At 40.6% G+C, this 24474-nt stretch overlaps 1 protein-coding gene across 1 annotated transcript in view; it reads right to left on the bottom strand.

Annotated features, from left to right (window-relative positions):
• LOC108897210 (WD repeat-containing protein 7) overlaps positions 1 to 24474 on the bottom strand; it is an 84174-nt gene that overhangs the window by 4256 nt on the left and 55444 nt on the right. Inside the window, 8 exon segments of the mRNA XM_051072757.1 lie at positions 915 to 1019; positions 7581 to 7680; positions 8102 to 8184; positions 8282 to 8431; positions 8537 to 8654; positions 15864 to 16050; positions 23049 to 23172; positions 23174 to 23277. Of these exon segments, the coding sequence (XP_050928714.1) occupies positions 915 to 1019; positions 7581 to 7680; positions 8102 to 8184; positions 8282 to 8431; positions 8537 to 8654; positions 15864 to 16050; positions 23049 to 23172; positions 23174 to 23277 (971 nt within the window).

Raw genomic sequence — 24474 nt, 5'->3', positions numbered from 1 at the left:
GAGCGTCTGCCAGCTCATTACCACAGTAGCCGTCTTGCCGGCGCGCTAGCAGCGGTTTATGCTTACAGTAATGCCATTAGTGTGTGTGTATGTGTGTGTGTGTGTGTCTGTAGACAGTCGTGTCAGAGGTCATAAAGACCTTTCATTCAAAATAACAGTTCTGGGAAGACGATAAGAAGTATGCGTCTGTCTGTGCACATGTGTTTATTATTCATGTGTGTGATCGGTAATGTTTATTTAGATGATTATTCCTATTTATTTTATTAATGTGGAGTTTTTTACTTTGTTATTGTTATATTTATTAACAATAAACTGTATAAATAAATAAAATATAAATATAAAATATAATATAAATAAAAATATTAATAAGAATAAAATCAAATATAAACATCAAAAGCATTAAAATGTGTCAAAAATAAATGAGTAAATTATAAATAAATATGTTTGTTGTGCATTTAAAGCCAAACTTTTAATTCAAATGTAATATTTTCTTTACTTTATGTGTTTGGCTCAAAACTAGATCCTTAAATTCCTTTTGACATTTTAAAGCTTTAATATCTGATGTATTTTATAATTCTTTTATTCCTTGTTCCTTATTGCCTTGTTTCGTGTAGTTGTGTTGTTTCTATTTTGCTAATTGCTGATGCTCAGTGAGACCTGATGACATAAGGATTCAATAAAAAAAAAAATATACTTAAGACTTAATTTTTGTTTGATAATTCATCTACATCAGAATTAAAGTTAGAGTTATTGATATTAAATTAACACTTTATAGTTTGTAACAAATAATAAACAGCTGGAGAGACTGTGACTGACACAGCTATGTTCAGCCGCAGTATTTTGGATTTCTGAAGGAGAAATCACGTCTCAACAAACGAACGAGCTCCCTCTGTTTCAGTATTTGCGTTGTTTACCTGCCAGAAGGAGATGTGGCTGTCGGCGTTGGAGTACGTTGCTAGGTAACGGCCGTCAGGGGCGAAAGACACTGCTGTGATCGGACCCTTATGACCATGGATGTTCTGCAAAGAGAGAGAAAGATGGAGGATGATTTAAAAAAAAAAGTGAAACCAAATTTTAAAACCAGATGAAGGGAGTTTTTTTTTTTCACATCATTGTGTGTTTGTAATAAAGAAGAGAAGACTGGAAGCTCCCTGCTTGCAAAGAGTGACGTGATGTAAACATGTTCATCATTAAAAATTATAAATCATTTAAAAAATAACAATAAAAATGTGAAATAAAAGTCAAACAGTCCTAGAAAAGAAAAGGGAAAGAATGGAACAACACAAACTTTAAAGGATGTTTTATTATTCGTAGTATTTTTGAACCTCAGCTTTATTTTACCTGGTACTTTTACTTTTATAAAGTATCTGATTACTTCTTCCACCTCTGAAAGTCACACAATAACACAAACACACTAACAGATGGAGGCAGTGGTATTCCTGCAGCTCCTGTGTTCTGCTCAGTAAAATTCCTGTTTTTGTCAATGGAGTCTGGTACTGATATATAGTGATGTTTCTGTTAAAAAAAAGAATCTTACTCTTTAATAAACTGATTCTGTTTTGTTTAACTAGAGACATCGCCATAATGAGATATTTTTAAGGTTATGGTGTGTTTCTCCTCTAACTTTTGTCTGGAGTGAAACTGTGTTAAACGGTGATGATGCCACTGAAACTAATCTCTTCCTGCTTTATTCATTTCTCTGAATGCAAACTGATTTCCTCTGGTTTCCCTCAAACGTTCCCATCTGGAATATGTCTCTGGATATTATAATATTCCAGGTTTCCTTGTCTTGTTCTTTGGTTTTTATTGGTGTGTTTCTAACAGGAACTGTGCAGCTCCATGGCCCCAAACTGTGGCACAATCTCATCAGTTTATGAAGTGTAAAGCAGTGTTATTGAGGTTTTATAGGACCAAGAAAAAACATTAAAGTATCTCGAGCGAACTCCAGATCGTTCTTCATCAACCACAGCAGCTAAAATGAGAAGCTTTCCGAATGACGGATCCAAACTGCAGCAGTTTGGAGCTTCAAAGCCTCACAGTTCAATAAATTCTCCTCTGTGACGAAGACGAGACGAAGAACAAATTTTGGTCCTTGTTGAAATTTCATCGAGACGTCTCAGAGAAACCCGTTTTGCTGCCTCGCCGCCCAGATTTTCCTCGACAGTAAGCGTTTGGGTTGGACGAGATAATTCCATCAGATGAGGGAGGTGGGGGGTGAGGTAGATGGGGGGAGGCAGCTTCTGGTCCAACAGATGCTGCCGTTCGCCTCCAGAACTCAGGGGACAGAATAAAGCAACGCCGTACCGTGTGTAACGCAATAAACTGTCCCCACCAGATGCAGGGTGTGTAACGCAATAAATGCCCTCCTAGAAACCCCCCTCTCCACCCTCCACCCTGCTTCTGCCTGCGACTGGGATTACAAACTCTTCACCTCCAGATGAGATTAAGACGCGTCGCCTCGGGCGCCCGAACCCTGAAATAATAACCCGTCTGTGGCGATTAAAGCAGCAAAAAAAATAATAACACAATGAAATAAAAATCTCATCTTTTTAATTCGTTCTCTCCCTCCTCCTTGTTTTGGGGGAAACCCTATTAGATTCCAGCAGTTCGCTCTCTCTCACCTCCTAATGAATCCCTCCATTTTTTTCCCCTTTCACCTCCTTTCAATCTTTTTCCTCCTCTGTTATTTTCTCTTTGGCGAGATCCCAAATCACATTTGCCATCACCACAGTTGAAGGTAAAATGATCAAAAAGGCTGAGAGGGTGGACACCGTCTGTCTGCAGACGACCGAAGAATATCTGAGAAAATCCAGGATTTAAAATCATAAACTATCTTTTGGTCCAAAGTCACTTTTTTGGAAAATGAGGCTGGAGATCAACCGACTCCGTCCTGCTCGTCCGCTTGAGCAACAACCACCAGTCTGATCGACAAGTAATCAAACAACTTTTGACTATGTATTTTGAAAACTTGCAGGCATCGGAGCAGAGAATTCAGATTCTTCAAGACTTAATTTGAAAAACTTGGAGCCTTCACTTTTGTTCAAACAATTTAATAATCAGATCACACACTCCTCAACTCTAACCAACAACTGAATAAACAACTGAAAAAACTTTGAATATTAACTTAGGTGGAATGAGACAGTAACTGAATAAATAGAGTAAAAATTAACTCTACTATTCAATTTTAAAAACTGTTAGTTACTATTAAGAACTGCTCATTCATAATCAAAAGACAGAACCAGTCAAAATCATTTCTAATTGTTAAATTATGAGGTTGTTAAAGGAGCATTGTGCAGGATTTAGTGACATCTAGATGGTGAAAATGTAGACTGCATCCAACTGAACACCCAACCTCATCCCCACTTTTCCAAGCGTGTCATAGAGTCTACGGTGGCTGTCAGGTGACAAAATGGCGCCAACTACCACATCAACTAATCTATCAAGTGAGGAGGTTCATTTATATAGCAATATTTAGATATAGGCATTTGGTTTAGGTGATTAAACAGTAATAAAAACATACCTCTGTACATTAAGTAATGGGATCCTTTAAGTGATGGGACATAGTTTAGAAAAGGTCAGAGCGACTCAGGGCGAACTGAAGTATGAGAACATCGCTTTAACAGGCAGTTTAACCACGTTTGTTTGCATGCCAGGATCTGCTCCAGGATTGGTCCACGCCTGTACCACATGATGCAGCTCAATGCAACAAAGTATTAGTAGGTATTTTATTATGTGATGTACAATTTGTTGGTGTATTTACCTTCATTATAGGCTTGCTTACACTTCTTACACCTTTCTGCTGGTTAACATAATCCTTATTTACAGAGGAGGCGGGGCTTAAGAGCTGTCAGTCATTGGTAGGGGGGTGGAAACAACACACACACACACGCACGCACACACACTCGGAATCGAGTCCCCAGGCGTCAGGTGTATTGAAGTACAGAGCGCTGTAAATGGTTTCAGTGTGCTTCACTGCTCTCTGATAGGCTGATTGATTTGGTAGGCAGTCCACCGTGACACACACACACACACACACACACTGATCATAATATATATGAATGCATCAATATTTGATGCACATTAAACAGTTTGACTCTGCATCCTGTTTCTTTCTCTTTCATATTCTAAATGTTGTAAATATGGCCGACTGTATTATTTCAGTTATATTGTTCTGTTGGTGTTCAAAACTGTGCTCTGATTGGACGGCAGTTTTTATGTCACACGAAATTGGTCTTATATTTCAGTCTAAGTGGGGGCATCATTTAGAGCCTGGAGGGTGACACTGGAATATTGGAATACACTTTTGCAGTTTCCTTTTTTAATATAAATGAATTATAATCAATTAAACATATATACATTTAAATCTGGAGTGTAGACGTCACAGGCTACAGTAACAATGAGTATGGTGGGAAAACCTCAGAGGCATCCCAGAAAAGAAACTCAGCGTTCTAAGGAAGGATTACAGTCCAAAAAAGAAAGCGATCGATGGCGGATTGTAATTACTCTCAATGGCAGAAGGGGGAGACATGTTTAAGAAAGCTTTGTTTTTGTTCGCTAAAAATGAGCCAATTGAAGCTACATACAGAGCAAGTCCAATTCAACAGAATCCACCATGTTTTACGGTAGCCCAGAATGGACAAACCAAACAGTGGCCTTTTGTGTTTTAGGCTAATGCCATAGTTTGAATATATGGAACGACCTATAACAACTAAACACAGTATCTAAATATCATAACCAAACTTCTTCACTTGACAAGACATATTGATGTGGTAGTTGACACCATTTTGTCACCAAGGATAGTTAATGCAAACAGTGCCACATCAAAGGGTCTGAATACTTTTGAAAACACGACATTCCAGTTTTTGATTTTTAATAAATTTGCACATTTCTAAAAATATGTTTTCACTTGTTATTATTGGTTATTGGGTGTAGATTGATGGGAAAAACAGCAGTTTTTATCCATCTACAACCCAATAAAGAGTGCAAAAAACAAAGGGGTCTGAATACTTTGTGGAGCTGCTGTAAATCAAGCTTCATAGGTCATTCTTCAGCTTATGTCCGAGCCACACTTGGTTGGTTTCTTATGGGATGTAGAGAGGGAGGTGCTTACCCCCGAGGCAGAGCTACACCTTCAGCTACAGAGCGTTTTCTCCGGTTTCAGTGGTTTTCAGAAAGAAACAGATGCAGACGGAGAGAAAGATCAGTCAGATTGTTTCTTTGTGTTCAATTAGTAGACTCAGTAGAGTCTGTTAAAGAAGCAGAGCAAGCAGCTGGACGCGCACACACACACACACACACACACACACACACACACACACACACACAGAGTAATGCAGCTGACAAAGGACTGTTCACGGAGGCTGATCAAAGCTGTGGCAGATGGTCATGCTGGGACTAGCTAGCTACGGTTGGACACACACACACACACTCAGAGATGGATTATGAACAAAAACTCTCATCTCATCTTCTTCCTCTCCTCCTTATACTCTTCTTTCTTCACTTCCTGTTTCCTTTTCCTCAACTATCTCTTCATCTCTTTTTCTCAGTTTAACCCATCATCCCTCGTCCAGATAATCTCTCTTTCTTTTCTCCTTTTCCTTCCCTGAATTTTTATTTACCATTTTCTCTTTCTGATCTATAAACTATGCTTTGAATTTGAAAGCTGATAACAACACATTTAACTACATCTTTAATATGTGACATATAAAATTCAAAAAGGCTGGGAGCATCTTCCTGCTGACTAAGCATGGTTCATCAAGGATTTTATACAGACTTTTAAAAAAAGAAATAGGTGGTTTTAGGCTGATTTTTATCTGATTTTATTTTGCTATTAATACAAAACTTTCCAAAGTTGTTTGACAGTTTCTACAAATGTGTTAAAACTTTATTTCCACAGTGAAAACTGACAGCTGCTGTTCTCTGAGAAGGAAAACACTACAAAATTAGTTGGCAAATTTATCACTGGATTCAAACAGGCCCTAAAACTGCTTTGGTACTTAACTACTGAGCTAAATGCTGAATGCTATCAATGACTGTGTTGACGTTGAGTATGTATAAAATTGACCACATTAGATTTGAAGGTATTTGCTCAAAACATTGGACAAATAACAATTTAGCAAAAATAGTTGCTTCCAACACACTTTGGTTTCTTGTTGAAGTAATTGGCCAAGATTTGGAAACATAAGTAAGTACCAGAATCAATAAGAAGAATCAAGACTAATAAAACTAGAAGATACCCAGCACTATTAATAAAGATGATCGCTTTATCTTACATTTGAAATGAAATACTTGAAATGGTTCCAGCACACACACAGTTCCTGCAAAGACATTATCTATTAAATGTTAATTAGTGCAAATAACACACAAAGGAAAAGTGTCTAGCGTCTTTACACCGAACGCACAAACATAAAACACTTACACACAAACACACAAACACTCACAATCAAACTAGATGTTGGGTGAACAGGGGCCAGTGCCGTTATCAGATATAAATGACCCCCTCCACCAGACTAGACTGCTCAGGTTACTGCAAATCAATACACAGCAAATTACCAACACACACACTCACACACAGAAATACACACAAACATAAAGGCAAGTGGCGCACACACAAACACATACACACTGCACAATCACACACACACACACACAAACAATCAAATGTAAACGCGTGCAAAAGACAAAGACGTGATTAAGAGAGTCATCACTTCATCATTAATCAATTACTGAGGGAAAAAATAAGTCAGGGAAACAAAACTCCTCTCCTCCTCCTTTCTCCTCCTCTCTCATCTCCTCTTATTTACACCCATCATCACTCCTCTCCTCTTGTTCCCGCTCATTTCTTCCCCTACTCTCCTCTAATGGGAGGTGGTCAATTATTTTCATGGATGGATAGAAAGGTTTGAAGATAAGTAACAAACAAATGGTCAGATTAAAGGAGAGTTAGATGAACCTAATGATGGATGACTGGTGATTTATGGAAAGACAAGAGGATGGATGAAAAGATGGAGAAATGGATGGATTGGTGGATGATCAGTTCAGGGGTGGTGGATGGATGTAGCACTGACTGAACGAAAGGATGGATGGATGGATGGATTGACGGTTGCATGATGAATTTAACACTGAAAGGATGGATGAATGAATGTAGCACTGATTGAATGGATGGATGGATGGATGGATGGATGGATGGATGGACGATGAATTTAACACATTGAAAGGATGGATAAAGGGATGGATGCAGCAGTGTTTGAATAGCAGGATGGATGAATGTAGCACTGATTGAATGGATGGATGGATGGATGATGGAGAAACCAATGGAAAGGTTGCAGAATATAGTTAAAGGATGTAAGGATAGAGTGAGGGAATGAAGGGTGAATGGAAGGAAGTATGAAAGGAGGGAAGGACAAATAGATGATGAATGGATCATGGACTGGATGGAGGGAGGGATTGGAAGCATGGATAGCATGGATACATGGAAAGATGGAAATGATCAAAAGAGTATGAATGGATGGATAATGAGATGGGTGGATGGATGAAATTAGCTGTCCATCAGAAACTGTTGTGTAGCGTTTTGAACGTACCTGGCATTTTCCGGTACGAACATCGTAGAGAGCGACCGAACCCTGGCGAGCGCCGACAGCAATGCGATGACTGCGGTCACAGTAACCAACCATGTAGAACCTGAAGAGACGTGAACGCATGAACATTCAACTAGGAGATAAACCAACACATGCCTTTGTCTGCCACTTCCACCATCTGGTGGCATGAACATGGTTTAAATTAACACCCCATATTCCTGCATTGTTTTGTTGTTGTTTTTTTTAGAATGTTTTTATGTAAACATGAACACAACCTGAAATACAAACATTAACATTATGTTCAGGGGCAGAAAAGACACATTAATATATTCACTCACTCATACAAATTGAGTTGCCAGCCACACAGCCTGAGGCTGATATCTGTCACCTGTAAGTTGACCCCTAACCTTTGACATCAGCACACACCCCCAGGGGTCAACTTGCCTTAACTCCTCCCCACTGACCTTATAAGGAAATGAAGGGGGCGGCTTGTTAACGCACCATTAAACACACTACACACTTACTTGCAGATAGCAGGGAAACACTCCTGTAGTCCTTTCTTCTTCACGAGAGAACCTTCGATACAGTACATGATGATATCCATCACCTGAAGACAAGGAGGAGAGACAGTCATCAAAATCAAAAATATACATGTGGATCTTTAATAGTGAGATAACATGTGAAATGTGTAATGTTTTTTTTACCTCGACCAGGAGATCCACAACGTCTCCAGGCATCTTCTCAATCAGGATGTCGATCACTCGCAGTATCTCAGTCTTGGCTCTAGCCAGAGTGGTGGTGTGAACGTTCTGCTGCGACTGAGAGTTCGCCTGGGCTGCGTTGTACCGATGAACCTGCAAAACAAAAATATTTATGTGTAATATATACTGGGAATGATCTTATGGGACTGAAGTGACTGACGACTTTTTGAAGCTGCTGTTCAGACGGTTGGGTCTCACCTCTCTTGCGATAGTGGTGATGAAGGCGGGTGGCCGGGCAGTGGCGATAAGAGAGAGGGCGTGTCGGGCGGAGCGAGCCGAGTCCGCCGGAGGGTTGAGGGGCAAACCCATGGTGATACTGTGGAGAGAGGGAGTGAAATTTGTTAAAATCCAAAATACAGAAGAAATATGACAGATTTTAAAAAAAAAAACATTTAAAGTGTGAGACAAAGCAACACAAAGAGTGAAAAAGTTAAGTGATGGGAGATGTTGGTTTGGTTGCAGAAGTTGGGGGGAAACAAAATAATTCATACACATTTACTATTAGAAAATACTGGAATCATGATTCCCCCAACACATATATTTAATCATACTTGCAAAAGCTTTACTTCTGTTTGAGTTGATTAATTAGTTTTCGCTTTTTTTACATACATTTACATTACATAAAGTGCTTCTGGCACTTGCTATGCAGTCATTATAGATAAAAAAAATGTTCTTAAATGTCTTCCCTGGTTATATAAAATGTATACAAAATAAATTTACAGCAGAGTCTTTACATCTGGATGTGATAACTAAGGTGTCATCTGTGGTTTGTTTGCTGAACTGAAAAGGCAAGAAACCTACTTTTTCCCTCCTGCTCATGCAACCTGATTTCAGTGATGAATTAATCCGGACTTCTAGCAGCAAACAAACTACAATGTGTGTGTGTGTGTGTGTGTGTTCATGGTAATAAAGGAACATGTCACCCAGTGCAGCAGTGTGGCTCACTGATGAGTGTTTAATAGTTTTTTGGGCAAACAATAGAGCTCTATGGCTCAGAGGAGTAAGATATATGAGGCCTTGGATGCACACATAATACTTAGTTAGTGGGATACATTCATTGTTGGGTTGCATGTTCCAACAATAAATGGAAAAAAGGGACATTTAAATAGATAATTTTAGATGGGGAGAGAACAAAAATTCGATAAAAGTGAGAAAAAGCGGCCAAGAGACAGAGAGATCGAGCCTTACTAATATATGGAGTGAAGAGATTAGCGGGCAGCTTATAATGTCAAGGCCGAGTCAATGGGAGCCATTCACCAGACGACAGCATAATGGACTCCCACAATGCAACAGGAATTAGACACACACACCCTAACAGCTGGCCACACACCCCTCTGAGTGTGTGTGTGCAAGGAAGAGAGGGAGAGAGAGGGAGGCAGAGCGAGGCCACCTTGTTAACAAATGACTCTGGGGAGAGAGGGGGGAGGAGGGAGGGAGAGGGAGGGAGTGATTGGTGAACGGATGGCCGAGCTGCACGATTCATCTCCTCTGATTACAGATCACAGCTACAGATCCCGTAATTAATACTGGTAATATATTGGCAATATATCAGCAATATTGAGATGTTTAATTTCATTTAGAGAGGTGGCTGTAATTGGAAACAGTCACGATGTTGATATAAGGCAGCAGGAGAGCAGGGGGCTAATTGTACCGAGAACCACCGAAGTTATTAGCCAACATTTAGAACATGTGATGGAAATAATCTGGATTATTATTACAGTCATAGGAGAACACGCACACACATATACACAGTGTCACTGTGAATGAAAGCAAGAAAATAATAAAATACAGACAGGTAACAAATTATAGGAAAAAACCTAGCTCAAGGCTCACTAACTTATTTTATGTATGGTTTATTTTCACTTCATTTGCCATATTTGTGCATTATTTATAGAATCTAAAAACAGTTCAAGGGGTCTTTTAAGAGGTTCTAGTTGTTATTGAGGAGGTTCTCGGAAGTAAAACATTCATATTTTACTGGTTAATGGGAAGGTTCTAGACGTCTTTTGGGTTGTTGTAGAGGTTTAGAAGGTTTAAGCAGTCACTAAAGAGGTTCTACAGATTTTGGTCGTTTTAGTAGTCATTGAGAAGGTTCTAGACGTTCTTTATGTTGTTCTAGAGGTTTGGAAGGTGTAAGTGGTCACTGAGGAGGTTATATGGATGGTTTTAGGAGGTTTTAGTAATCATTAGGAAGGTTTTAGTGTTCCTCTAGGAGTTTCTAGGGTTCTTTTGACAGGTTTAATGGTAATTGAGAAAGCTCTATATATAGTTTTGGAAGTTTTAGTCGTGAATGAGAAGGTTGTAGAGGTCCTTTAGCAGGTTCAAGGAGTTTAGAGTCCTTCAGGAGGTTTCTAGTGTGGCTTGATTGATTCTGAGGGTTCTTTAGGTGGTTAAACACTTTTACTGTGATGCATTTAGACAATGTTCCCCACCACCATCAGCAAAACACCAATGAGGGAACATCCTTTGGACGAACATTACTCATCCCTCCAGCAGAGTTCAATACATTTGAAGAATTTCTGACAAGGAACACTAAAGGTGTTCTGGACACACGTGGTGGAACATCACATTACTAACACACTGGTTTCTTTCACTTATTAAGACCTCAGCGCTGAAATAGATTATTATATGGTACTGAGCTGTAAATGGCACAGTCTGTTCATGAAGAGCTCAGACTGATGCCTTCAAACGCTGGATTGTGAGTTAAGATTCAAATTATTCAACTCTGCTGAACTGATGACACACACACACACACACACACACACACACACACACACACGGGCAGGATTCAGTGTGTGTGAACCTGGCAACATGACTGCATTCACAGCCAATATCACGCTGACATTACCCAGTCAATACATACACACACAGTGAGGATTGGAAGTATTGATTTTTGTGTGTGAGGGAGGAGTGAATAACCTCAGTCACATGATGAGAGTCACTGCTGCACAAAACCAGGACTGACTGTTTAGGGGCTGAGTTACTGACTGGTTTGCTCAGCAAGTCACAGACGAGGTGACTGGATAGTTTACTAATCGACAGGCTTACAGACTGATTTATTGACTGACTGGGATTAAGCACAAAGCTCAACCTTTGTGTTGCTTGTAGAAGTTTGTTTTTGGAAAAAAAAAAACACCCATTACAATTCTGGTTCTCATCAACCTTCAAATGCCAGTGGGTGTTTTCTGCCCTCCAGCCTCAGGGGGGCACCACAATCAACTCTTTTCCACCAAATTAGCTCTGGTTCTTGAACCATAATCATTGAGGATTCTTGGAACCTTGGTTCTATCCAGAAAACCAGTTGCATTTCAACCAGTTTTGGGTGGATGCATCCTCAACAGAGGGTGTTGCACAAAATCTTCAACCTGCTTGTTTTTGGTTCCGGCTTGGAACTGACTCTTTGAGTTTCCAAACCAATTAATTTTGGTCGAAAATGCTCATTTGACATTGGTGGAAAAGGGATAAATGAAACAAAGACGATACTACACTAGAAACTTCCTTGAACATGTAGCACAAAGGTCAGGTTTATGCTTTAAGAGAAAGCATTTCTTTGGTTTTACGTCAAGATTAACTGGCTGGTTTGGCAAATGCAGGTCTGGTTACCTTTCCCACTTCCAATAAAGAGCAGAAAAGCATCTGAAGCTTTTCTATGGGATCCGTACACAGCAGACAAGTCGCAAACCACAAACCAATGACTTAATCATCAACAAGAAGCCACTAAGGATACTGACAGAAGTAAGATTGGTTTACCAACTGATTTATGAAAAGACCAACTGAATGATTGGCTAATTGAGCGACTGGTATGATAGATGGTTTATCTGCCAACAGGCGGAGTCATTGGTTTCTATCTTTATTTTCTCAGATTGTCAAGTAAGACTTGTCACCTGTAGTTGAACAAAACATCCAAACACCTGCCTACAAACAGCTGCGAACAGATCAACACTATTATTTTTTTCTAAGAAGTGACCTGCAGTTTTCTGATCATTATTCCCCTGTGTTGAAATATCCTGTTGTGTTCATGAGTTGATGTCCATGGTGACAACAACATGTACTTATCTCTGCAGGATACACAAGATTACCAAAACATTCAAAACACATATAGATAAAAAAAAAAAAAAACACTATATAAAAACGGGTATTTATCCCTGCATGTCAAATACATCCACACACAAACACACACATTAAAACATGCATTTATCTCTGTGGTGGAGTCTATAAAAACATCACAGTTGGACAAGAGCAGGGAGGGAAACATCAGCAAGAGGCGTTTAAAGGACACAATAGGTTGTTTGATGAGGGGAAAGATTTAAAGATTTTTAAAGTTTCAGAAGTCTTTTTTCTTGTTTATTTAATTTCCACAGAGGAAAAAACAATTAGAATATAAAAATATTAAAATTATTACATGAATAATAATGTAAATTTGTAACATGAGGAGAGTGTTGTCAGTCTCATGTCCATAAGTAGCATGTGGTTAGCTGTCCAACACCTTGGAAGCTTACTGATTTACAGGTTATATCTTGCCTGTTTGATTCATGCACAACAGAAATGTGGTGAGATCTTTGAATTACTTTAAAAGTCCCTACAATCAGCAAAGACCTTCTATATTTTTGTAGGACGATTTAATAACTGGAAAAATGTCATGCATAGAGTAACGTGACAAGGTGTCTGGAAGATACTTTTTACTCCAAGATCAGGTGCCTAAAAAACAGTGTGTTGCAGGTGTAACACACACACAAACACACACACACACACAGTGCAAGCTAGTGAAGGCGTTTTATTTATTTCTTTTTTGTATTGTGTGTGTGTCTAAAAGTACAAAATGTGCGTTTGAGTCTTCTACACCAGGAGCTTTTTAAAATCTCTGCCTGTAGAGAGAGGATTACCACACAAACACACACACAAAGAGACACACACAGCTCCGCAAGGAGTGTATTGACGACTGGTTGGGTGCATCAGGTACAAAAAAGCCTCACTGCAAGTCAGCTGCATGGAAATACACCCTCTGTGAATGTGTGTGTGTGTGTGTGTTTGTGTGTGCTCCCTTTCATTCACTCATGCATTCACCTCCTCAAACTCTCCTTTCTCTACTGAAATGCAGTGTAAAGCAGTGTGTGTGTGTGTCTGTATTGTAATGCACTGATCTGATTATTGTGCGTCTCATTGATCAGCCCTCGTGCTGTTTACTTCGACAACACCAGGAGGCAACAACACACACCTGCAGTCATCACATTATTAATTATACATGACCAGAAACTTTGTATGTGTGTGTCTCAGAAATCAAACACCTTCCAGACCAAACACAGCTGATGTTACTGCAGTACTACGACCACTACTGCTACTACTAGTACTATTACTGCTACTACTTCTGCTTCTTCCAGCTGCCTATGTTTAGTTTTTTGTGTTAGAAACATTATTTCTGACTCTGTTCAAGTTCTTTTCACTTTCTATTCTACTAAAAATTTATCCACTAAAATTTAATTGTATTGTTTTCTCTTCTACATACACACACACACAAAGAGGCAGCAGACATATCTATACTCATTTAACCAGACTGGCCCGGCTTTGGTTTCAACCTTAATAGGATCAACTCATGTTTTCAGCAGGGAAGAAGACACACACACACACTCATCCTTTGTACCATACATAAGACAATGCCACTGAATTACGCCTCTCTATGTGACCTCTGACCTTCACTTGTATAAGACGCCGCTTCAACTTAACCACAGTCTTGCTGCGATTGTATGAAGGCAGCCAAGACCTTTGACCTCCTCCTCGCTGCTGGTGCTGATCCAGGAAGTGAAGCTGTCAACATCTGTGGTCTGACACCAACTTCTGACCAGGACCACCTCAGGAAGTCAAACTGGATTAGCAGTCACAGTTACAATGACGGATATAAATCGATCAGCTGAAACTTTGCCTTCAGATGGAGATCTGGGGAGGGCTGGCACCCCTCAAAGGATCATGGGATAAATGTGAAGAGTCACCAGGTATTTGAAGGGATCCAAAAGAAAAAGAAATTCTGTATTTCTTCTTTAAATTTAGCATTTTTGTGTGAAATACCGGGTAATTTAATCTTTAAACATCTTAAAATCATCACTCTTCTTCCTGGCCTCCATTACCCACAATGCAACTCAAACAACAGCTGAGGCAGAGATTTGGGTGTGTTATTCTAGTAGTAGTTCATATATGCACTAGCACATCTGAACACCTGTAAACAGACAAAATCAGAGGAGTTTCCCTTCAAGCACTGATGCTAATGGAAACATATGATACCACATGAACACACATGCAACACAGACAGAGGACTCACATGTCAGAGCAACGCAGACATCGTTACATCATCATAATGTCCTGCAATCAGATTACAGCCTGCCTTCCATAACTCTGTGTGTCGGCTCTATAATGCCCTAAGTGTTTCTCTGTGTGTGTGTGTTTGTATCTATAAGCAGGCTGTTGGCTGTACTCTGGAATCTGAGAGGGAAGACTGAACAGTCAAACACAAACAATAAATCAACCAGTCAGTTGCTGAGCAGAAAACTGAGGACACAGGACTGATCTGAACCAAAGAGGATAACAAGAAACCTCCTGAAGGATTACTAGGATCTCATAATGGAGAAGTATAAACTCCAAAAGAAACCAACAACCCATAGGGAACTCATAGGGAACAACCTCTTTAAGGACCTCCATAACCTCCACTAGAACCTTCTTGATAACAACCAAAACCATCTGTAGAACCTCTTACTGCTTAGACTTTATAAACAACCCCTAGAACAACCTAAAAGACCTCTGGAACCTTCCCATCGACCACTAAAACATCCACAACTACAAGTAGAAACTTCTCAAAGACCTTTAGATCCCTCAAAAGACCCGTACAAACACCTAAAGGACCACGAGAACCTTCTTAATGAACCTCTGCAGAACCTCTTCCCCACCAGTCTTGTTGAAGCCACTCTCAAACCAAGTCTTGAATCCAACTCAAGTCATTTGAGACAATTCTAAAGTCTCGTCAAAGCATGTTTCAAGTTAGGTTTCAAGTCCTTGAGGGAAATCAAGTCTCAAGTCAGAGTCAAGTCCTCAGTAAGTTCTGAAATTAAGGCGAGGCAAGAACAAGTGAAGTATCAAGTCAGTGAAAACAAGTAAAGTCTTAAGGATTGTTGAACAAGTCCACGTCTTAACCCAAGTCAATCGAGACGCGTCCAAGATGAGCCTTAAGTCTTGTCCAAGCAAGTCTAAAGTCATTTTCTCAGATTCTTTTACATCCAGATTTAGTATATCTACTGTTTCGGTGGCATTTGATGACTATAAGAGTGAAATGTCGACACATATTACAACAATAATCCATGTTACAAGTCAGATGTAGCTTGTGACTTCACCACAAAATCTGATTTCGAACACATATTTCCTCACATCCTCCTAGTTATTTTTAATATAGTGACGTACAGTGCTGAATTATTTTAAATTATCTATCAGGATATGAGTCAGAAAGTGTTTTTAATAACATATGTGACTGTGTGCCAGGACTCACTTGGCCAGCTGCTTCTCTGCATCGGCACAGAGCTCCAACAGTCCCATGAGCACCGCTGACACGTCCATGTACGGCTCCCAGACAGTGAAGCCTCGGCCAATCAGATCGATGGCGGTGCGGCGGATGGTGCTGTGGGGCGGCAGCTTGGGGCTGGGGGGCTGTAGCAGCAGGAAGGTCAGCGCCTTACCTGTGAACGGTAGAAACAGCAGAATCAGAGTAGAGAAAGGTGGGGGTTCATCTGAAAACTGCAGGAGCTTGTTGTTGCTCTGTGGTGGTCAAACATCCAGCAATTCTACAGCAAAATTTTATGCGATTTAATCAGGTTTTATTTTATAATTTTGCTGCAGGAATGATGGCTAACTCACACCTGGAGTCCCAACACAACTAAAAAAAAAAGACAAAATAGATGTAACTGGAAAAGAAAACATGTTCCTTCCTTATCTTTTTTATCTTCTTATGAGCAAAAATAATAAATCCTTATGTTAAAAATGAGGCTCAGGTAAAAATGATTAAACTTTTGTGCCACACACACAAACACACTGAGAGGATAAAGACAGCGAGCGGGATGGAGGTCACTTCATAGCTGACCTGACATTTGAGCCAGTCTCTGTGGGGACGGACTGACCATTAAGACTCCAGAAAATATCCCCCAATCCCTCAATAACACCCCCACCTCCTCCAAACACATACACACACATGCAACCCTCCCCCCTACCTCCCCCCTTTCCCACCAGGTGTCTGTCTCACCCACAGCAGCCTGAGGTCCAGAGCTTTTAGCAGATTCTTCACAAAGTGCTACACAGTGAAAAATGTGGGATCTGGTTTTGTAAAAAGATTTGGAACCATTAACAGAAAAACATATGCATCTAAAGGTATCATATATTAACTGGTCATTTATGTATTTATTAGAAATCACTGATATATGTGCAGAATATTCTGGACTGTAACTGTCAACAATTATCGTTCTAGCATAAAGTTTTTTCTACATTAGCATCAGGAAGGCTCTTATCTTCCTGTGCGGTCTGAATCCACTCAGAGATCAATACAGTTCATTGTATTTTCACTTTAAATGTAAATGCTAAACAGTCATAATATGAAGAAACATATACTATAATATAATACAGATCATTTACTTTAAGTATTTATAATCTTGTGGTGGCTCTAAAGGTCCTCCAGTCTCCAGACGCACACAGCTAATCTCATCATCTGGATCTTCTGGCATTTTATCATCAGCCCGCCTTAAATGGCAAACCCCCTTCCTTATTGGTTTATACCTACACACACACACACACACACACACACACACACACACACACACACACACACACACACACACACACACACAGCCTATGGACAGGGCTATAAAAGATATAGCTTGAAGCTAACCGTGTTAGCATCACTGGCTACGACTGTTATAATATATAGCAGCAGTGACAGATGGAGCGCTAACTGTGTTAGCATCGTTGTGCTATGTCGTTACAGGCGACATAGAGTATAAGAGATGGGCAGCGGTGCTAATATTGTTAGCTGCTATGGCTTTTGGTAGAGAGACAAAGAGTCAGGGATGTAGATCGGGTGATGTTGTTAGCATGTTGTGACTGAAGCAGTGATAGGGTGGTGAACTTTGACCCCCAGCTGGTGATCAACATGAGGTAAGCAAACACCGAGTGAGAGTTAAAAATCAATCTTGTTTTTGTTATATACATCAATATACATACAAACAGGGGACTATAAATATCAGCAGTGATGCAGGGTTGAGTGAACTTTGACCTCTAGCTAATGATTATTACAAATCTTTGAGACCACACAGAAATCAATGAGTTACACTATTTCTTTAAGCTTTTTCCACCCAGTTCTTCTCACACTTAAACCAGTTTGATGTTGTTTACTGTCAAATAAATGTCCTGTAATGTTGAGTCATTTTAGTTTTGATGAGTTGGCCCTCAAACACTTCTTTTCTTAAACAATCCCCCTCTCCTTGAAGTAATTATGTATAACTTCAGTACATATAATTCAGTGAAAATGGTCTTTGTTTAAAAGTGTTCTGTCTTCAATGGGAATCAATGGGCTTGAGGCTGAGACAAACAAGTTAGGGAAGACAGAAAAGTACTGAGAGCCTAGCACATTGCTGGTTTTTGGTTGGTTGGTAATTCTGGACATAAAGAAAAATATAGAACAACACCAGTCTAAAGGGCCGTCCAAACCAAGAACGAAAACTGTAATGGTTAACACAAATATATCGTTCTAACTCAAGTCCACACCACAACTATAGCGTCAACAACAGTGGTGAACGATATCATTGGGATCACTTTCAGAGAGTTTTGATTAATGATAGAAACACTGACAGTCGATCAACATACATCTGAATTTATAGAAACATGACTTTAAGTTCTAAAAAACTCACCGGTGTTTGATAGAACAAACAGCGTTTATAGAGACGAAGAAGAAGAAATCTGGGATGCAATCAGGCTCACCCTGGGAATCAGTGGTGAGTGTTTTGTTCTCATTATTAGCGAAAATGATTGGGAGACGATTACAGGTCATCAGTATCCATTTTGGGGCTCTGACACAGCTGGAGGGGGTTCTCACATCGTTATCGTTATTGTTCTTGGTGTGGACAGCCCTGTATCATTGAGAAATAAAAAATAATAATAAATGTGTTCTCTGATAATTGAGTCCTGCAGTCTGGGTTGTATAAAATGAACTACGTGCTATTTGCAAACTTGACTTCCCACTGATTAGAAACTTGACAGTTTCAAATCAACTGATAATCAATAAATAAACTGGACAGGTGTGTGGGGGGCTGACAGTGGAGGAGGAAGGGGCGGGGAGCGGGGGGCAAAAGGTCACCAGTCAAACTCAAATCCGTGACAGTATGAATATGTGTGTGCGTGCTCTCCACACAACCGAACACGTATTAGGCTTCAGGGGTCATGAGGTCAAAGTTCAACACTGTAAAAAGTGACAGTGACTGTGGTGTGCGTGATGGAGGCTGAATCCGAAGGCCACATTTGCACTTAGAAGCCTCATTATATTTTCTCTGGTCAATTAAAGATGGCCGTTAACAATCAGGGCCGTAATTGGCTGGATCGAAATTCAAATTTACGGCCACCACGCCTCTTAGCAGGAAGTGAGAGCAGTCCGGACTCTCTGGTCCATTTCTCACAGCGGACATCTTTGTTTAAAGGCCGGATGGGGGCCAAATGAACCAATAGCTATTGACAAAGCATCAGTTGGCCGTAATGAGCTGTTAGTTAGAGCAGTAAACATGTCACATTAACACACAGAGGGTGATTAGAGCAGGAGGAGGATGAGGAGGGAGGAAAAGAAGGAGGAAGGAACAGGAAGAGGAGGGAAGTTGAGAATGTGAAATAGTGACAGATTGGTGACGTCTAAAGTTTACCAGGCCGAGTCGACCACTAAGAGGCTTTCTACTTTCTTTCCCCTGTTCTGCCCTGCCCCCCTCTTTCTCTCTGTTTGAGCTTAAATGAAAGGTGAAGGTAAATCAATGTTGGGGACTTGGTTAGTGGATGAGAGCCGAATCAGAGTGGCTGCAGAGAGGGAGAGAAAAGAAAACATTACAAAAACAGGAGAAATGAGAGAGAGAGGAGCTGTGCTGCTGCCTGTACCAGGTTTATCTACATAATAAAAACTGTATTAAATATAGTAGAAGCAGCCACCTTGACGTGGTGGAGGGGTTTGTGTGTGCTGGTGATTCTGGGAGCGGTGTTGTTGGGGGTAATTGCCCCTGGTAGGGTCTCTAAGGGGAAAACTGGTCCCAAGGGAAGCGCAAGACTAAGAGCAATGAACGGCCATATTCAGAAAAGTGTCAACGCGCCTTGACCAAGGAAACCACAGCCCCCTACTGGAGCCAAACCTGGGAGGGGAGTTTGCCAGCGAGGGTCTGGTGGTACAATGAAGGCAAGGGTGGATTCCTGGTGTCAAAGACTGGTCGTAGGGATGTGGAACCTGGGGGGCTCCCACTGGACATTTTCTGGGCAGGTTAGACCAGCATGAGGCCCCTGGGGTTGAGCCAGAACACGCTGGAGAGACTACATATTTCATCTGGCCTGGGAACGCCTCAGGGTTTCCCTGGGAGGAACTGGAAAGGGTTGCTGGGGTGAGGGGCGTCACTGTGACCTGACTCTGGATAAGTGGTGGAAAATGGATGGACGGATGGATAATAGAGTGATGCAGGGACGACGTACTTTTGAGGGCCAGTCCAGAAGTCAGCATCACCCTGGTTCCCAACGTCTCCACCACTAAGCTTTCGAACTTGTCATTTAGGTCCTGAGCTCTTCTACAAAAAGCCTTTCTTCTTAGAATGTAGTCTCTAAGACACAAGGTCCATGTATGTCATGATTTATTTTTTCACCTCAACCGAGCTCCAAAACTTTATTCTTGTAATATTTCAACTTTCTCTTAAAAGTAGAGAGTGTGAGCGTTTAATGTTTAACATTCTATAATAATTAAATAAAAGTTAATTTCCAATCAGCTCTCTTGACGGTTCAGTGATCCTCAGAGGGCACTTGAAATATTTTGACATTTACTGTGAGCATTATTGTCCCGTGATGGTCTACTGATGTACAGTTTGTCTCCTTTATCCTGTCCATCCACATCCTCCCTTCCCTCTGTCATCATCCGTCCTTCCTTCATTCCTTCCATCCTTAGGCTCAATCTCCCCCTCCATCTCCCCCTTACATTTCCCCCCTTCGCAATATGAAAACATCAATCTATACTCTGCTGTATAGACTACTGTACCCTCCCTCTCTCCGGGTGGACAGCTCTCATTCATCACACGCTGCGCTGTATGCCAACAACACCAATCCATCTTTCAATTTCATAATAGAGAGAGGAGAGAGGGGAGGGAAGGGGGGCGTAGATGGAGAGTGGAAGGAGGGAGAAAAACAACAAACTGAATGAGAGGAGAGAAAAAAACAGAGTGAGAGGAAGAGAAGGAAAAACATCAGAGGAAGAGGGAGAAATGAAAGAAGGAAAACAGAAGTGGAAGAGTAGGAAACATTAAGGTTTTTATAGTCTTCTGTAAGTGTCTATTTGAGCTTAAGTAATAAAATGTTTTAAAGGATTCAATCTCTCAGGTTCCTTCATGGAGTCAAGGTGAGTTTTTAAGGACTTGGACCCTCAGTTCAGTTAGTAAAGACCATCCTCCACAACAGAATCAGTTATTTGTTTGAAGCCTAAATATGTTTAAGTGGGTTTATCTTAACAGTTGTAGGAGGCTTGGACTGCTGAGGAGAGTGGACAGTTAGTTAGCAAGGCCTATAGTTTGACTGGTCACACTGAAGAGAATAAGGCTCAGGTTGTTTTAAATCCTAACCACAAGCTTTTCCTGAGCTTAAACAATCGTTCTTGAGCAGCACAAACCAAAGTATGTTCATGTCTTTTTAAGAATGATAAAGCTTTAACCTGAATTAATTTGGACAGATTAAAAAGACTTTAACTGCCTTGGGTACTTTGGAAAGATTGGATTTTCATGTCCCAACATTTGGACCACTTCACATTTTAGTCTCAGGTGGTTCTGCCTTAGAGAGGCATCTAACTCCACATCAAACCCATTCCCTCTTTATTCCCGTCACTCTGTGACTGTGATGTTGACAGCTGTAATATAATGTTTTCCTCTTTGAGCTCCCCTAACACCCCTACTGACACTGTTACTATTATGGTTTTATTTTCTGATATCTGACCATAGGGCTTCAAGCTGTGAAACGTCAAGTTCTATTTTAGTCTTAAAGGTGACATTTTTGTGAATGAAACTCTGCCACAAACAGAGCAGAACAGGAGGCCATATATAGCATGAACATAGCTCATAATAAAACAATGACATACTGTATTTGCCCAATGCTGGACTTCAGTCTTGTTGATTTATTCTTAGATCTGATATTTCTAATCACTGGTATCTCAATGTCTAAATGAGGATTTGAAAGGTTTTAAACAGGCGGCGCTCAAGGGGATCAATTAAATCTTGAGTTTGTTTTCATCTGATGACAAAGGTTTGGTTTCTCTGTGTGTGTGTTGAGTCCACACAGGTGAGCTGACCGCTGTGCACAGGTCCAACTAGGCAGCATCACGCTCCACAGCCTATCAGCGATGGTACAGGCTCTGTCGCTGGGCGGCTGCCCCCCCAGACGCAGCCAATCAGAGCTCAGGAGCAGCGGGATGGAAGAACAGCTCTGCTTAGTGCAGGTTTGATGCCCACCAAGGTCCAACGCTGCAGGCACAGTGTGGCAAAGGCTGGGCTCAGTCAGCGAGTGTGTACGGTGTGTGAGTCACTGCCAAGCTCCTTAAGGTGTCAAGCTTGGCGGGTGAAAATCAATCCCATCTCTCCCCTCACCTCTAATCCGGCACTGAAGTTTCTACTTTGTCAGTTGTGTAGTTCTGAGTTTGGAAAAACCATGATTCAGAACCACAACATGAACCGCTGAGCATTTCAGTCTCTGTATGAACAAGACAGGCTACGTATACGCAGCTGAATTTCAGGTTTGAAAACTTTAAGACAATCAAATGGGAGCTTAAAGGTCCCATACTGTAGATTGCTTATTAAAAACTGATTATAAATAAATACTGTGAACAAAGCCTCTAAAGAAACCGTCCAACATCCAACCTTATTTGCTGTTGCTTTATCTTTATTAACGACACAACACCTAGCAATCATTCTGTCGGACATCAGAAAGCCAATGAAGCCTTCCCTAGGATAGTAATATTGGAGTCTGAATTTAGTCTGAATTTGATTATCTATTCAGCTCATTTTGGTGCTGACTGCTGAATATTTTCCTCAGTGGTGGCCATTGCCATTTGCATTTACCGTTAAGTTTTTCCCAAGCTACAGTCGGCTACAGTCCGTTACCTGTGGTTGGACTCAGAAATTAGTTAATTTTTGAGAGGCTCAGAGACAAATGCAAAACTGTTCCTGTTAGAGCTCGAGAGAGAAGCATGGAAACTATACAGACCATGTTTTTGGAGCTTAAAACCACAATGGTGCTCTAGCACATGGCCAAAGAGTGCAGGAAAACAATTTTTAAAAAGTTAAATGAGATTACAGGGAAAACACGATCACCACTTTTTTGCTCACTTACGAAAGAGCACACTCACCTTTTAAACTCCAAGCTCCAATTGAGCTGAACTCCTGACTTTTACTACAAATTCATCCAAATTCTTCAAACTTACATGTGTGTCTGGCCAGAGAATAGTTGGACGACCCTCCACTTGTCAGGCCAAAGCCCTCGGGCGCCTGTCCGCCGGTCCGAGCCCTCACTGAACCCTTCGGTGGCTCGATCTCGGCGCCAAACTCAGGCCCCAATAACCCCCAGCAGCACGATGGCGGTGGCCTGCTTGCGGCGCTCCTCGTACGAGTTGGAGATTTTCTTGGCGTTCGGTGGAAGGTTGGACAGACAACCTGGTAGAGAGACAGAAAGTCAAATTAACACCAGCTTCTGGTTGATGTAGCGGCGGCCATCTTGGCTTTAAGTCAAGAAGTTCCATATTTAGTTACTTAGCTTGTTACTTAGTTCCTCACTTAAGTTATATTTCAGTCTGAAGCCAACCGGAGTACGAGAGTAGAAACCGAGCCTGACCTGAACCCAACACACTTAATGTGCCGAACCCAAACATCAATTCTACATTTTTCCCAGAACCCAGCCTGACTAGTTGGTACCAGCAGGTTGGAATAATTTGCTTCATATGACATCAAAGTAAAATTAGTCAAATCGATTTAGTTTGATTGGATAATCTCAACATCCAGCTATTCTGAGACGTCTTCAAGCTTCTTCATGACTGCGAATCCCAAACATTAGGCTTTGTGTGAGTCCTGGAGCAAAAACTAAATTATTTAGAAATATTAATCACATGAAGACAATATAAACTAAAATAATAATGTTTTCAAAACCAGATTTTGACATAGAGACCTTCAAAAAAATGACCAAAACCCAAATGATTATTCAGCATTGACCCCCTTCACCCAATACAGCAGCAGTACCATCAGTACACCAGAGGACAGTTTATAGTGTCATATTTCTCTTTTAATTGTGACCTAAAACTCCTCATGTCTCCTGCAGTAACACCCTTTACTTGTTTTATGAATGCAAAAATGATACAGGTTTGTATTTAAGTTTAATTAGCATGTAGGGAGAGCAAAACATAACATGTACAAACAATGATATATTAAAATTCTATTAATCATCTGGCATCTAACGTCTGTGACATGATAATAAAACATTAAACATAAAATACAAACTGCAGTAAATGCTGCTTTTAGGTTTTGGCGACTCATTAAATTTAGATAAATTAAGAACATCACAGTTTATTTTTGAGAGATTTATTTCCTCCTTCTGACACTTTCTGAGGCGTTTTAGCCAAAAAAGAGAGTGTGTGGGATTTTTTTTTTTTGTTTCTTTTTCATTTCTTTCTCTTTCTTCCTTTTAATGGTGAAAGGTGGTAAGAAATAAAAAAAACACAGCAGGCCTGTGAGTCTCCAGTGAGCTGATAACAACTGAACAGGCACACTTCTATTGTCCTGGTATTAACCATTACTCACACACACACACACACATACAGGCACACGTCTCATTGTCCTGCTGAAAGCCTTTAGTCACAG

The sequence above is a fragment of the Lates calcarifer genome, linkage group LG9 (genome assembly GCF_001640805.2).
Source record: "Lates calcarifer isolate ASB-BC8 linkage group LG9, TLL_Latcal_v3, whole genome shotgun sequence".
Classification (NCBI taxonomy): Eukaryota; Metazoa; Chordata; class Actinopteri; family Centropomidae; genus Lates; species Lates calcarifer.
This window is presented reverse-complemented; position numbering and strand designations above follow the sequence as displayed.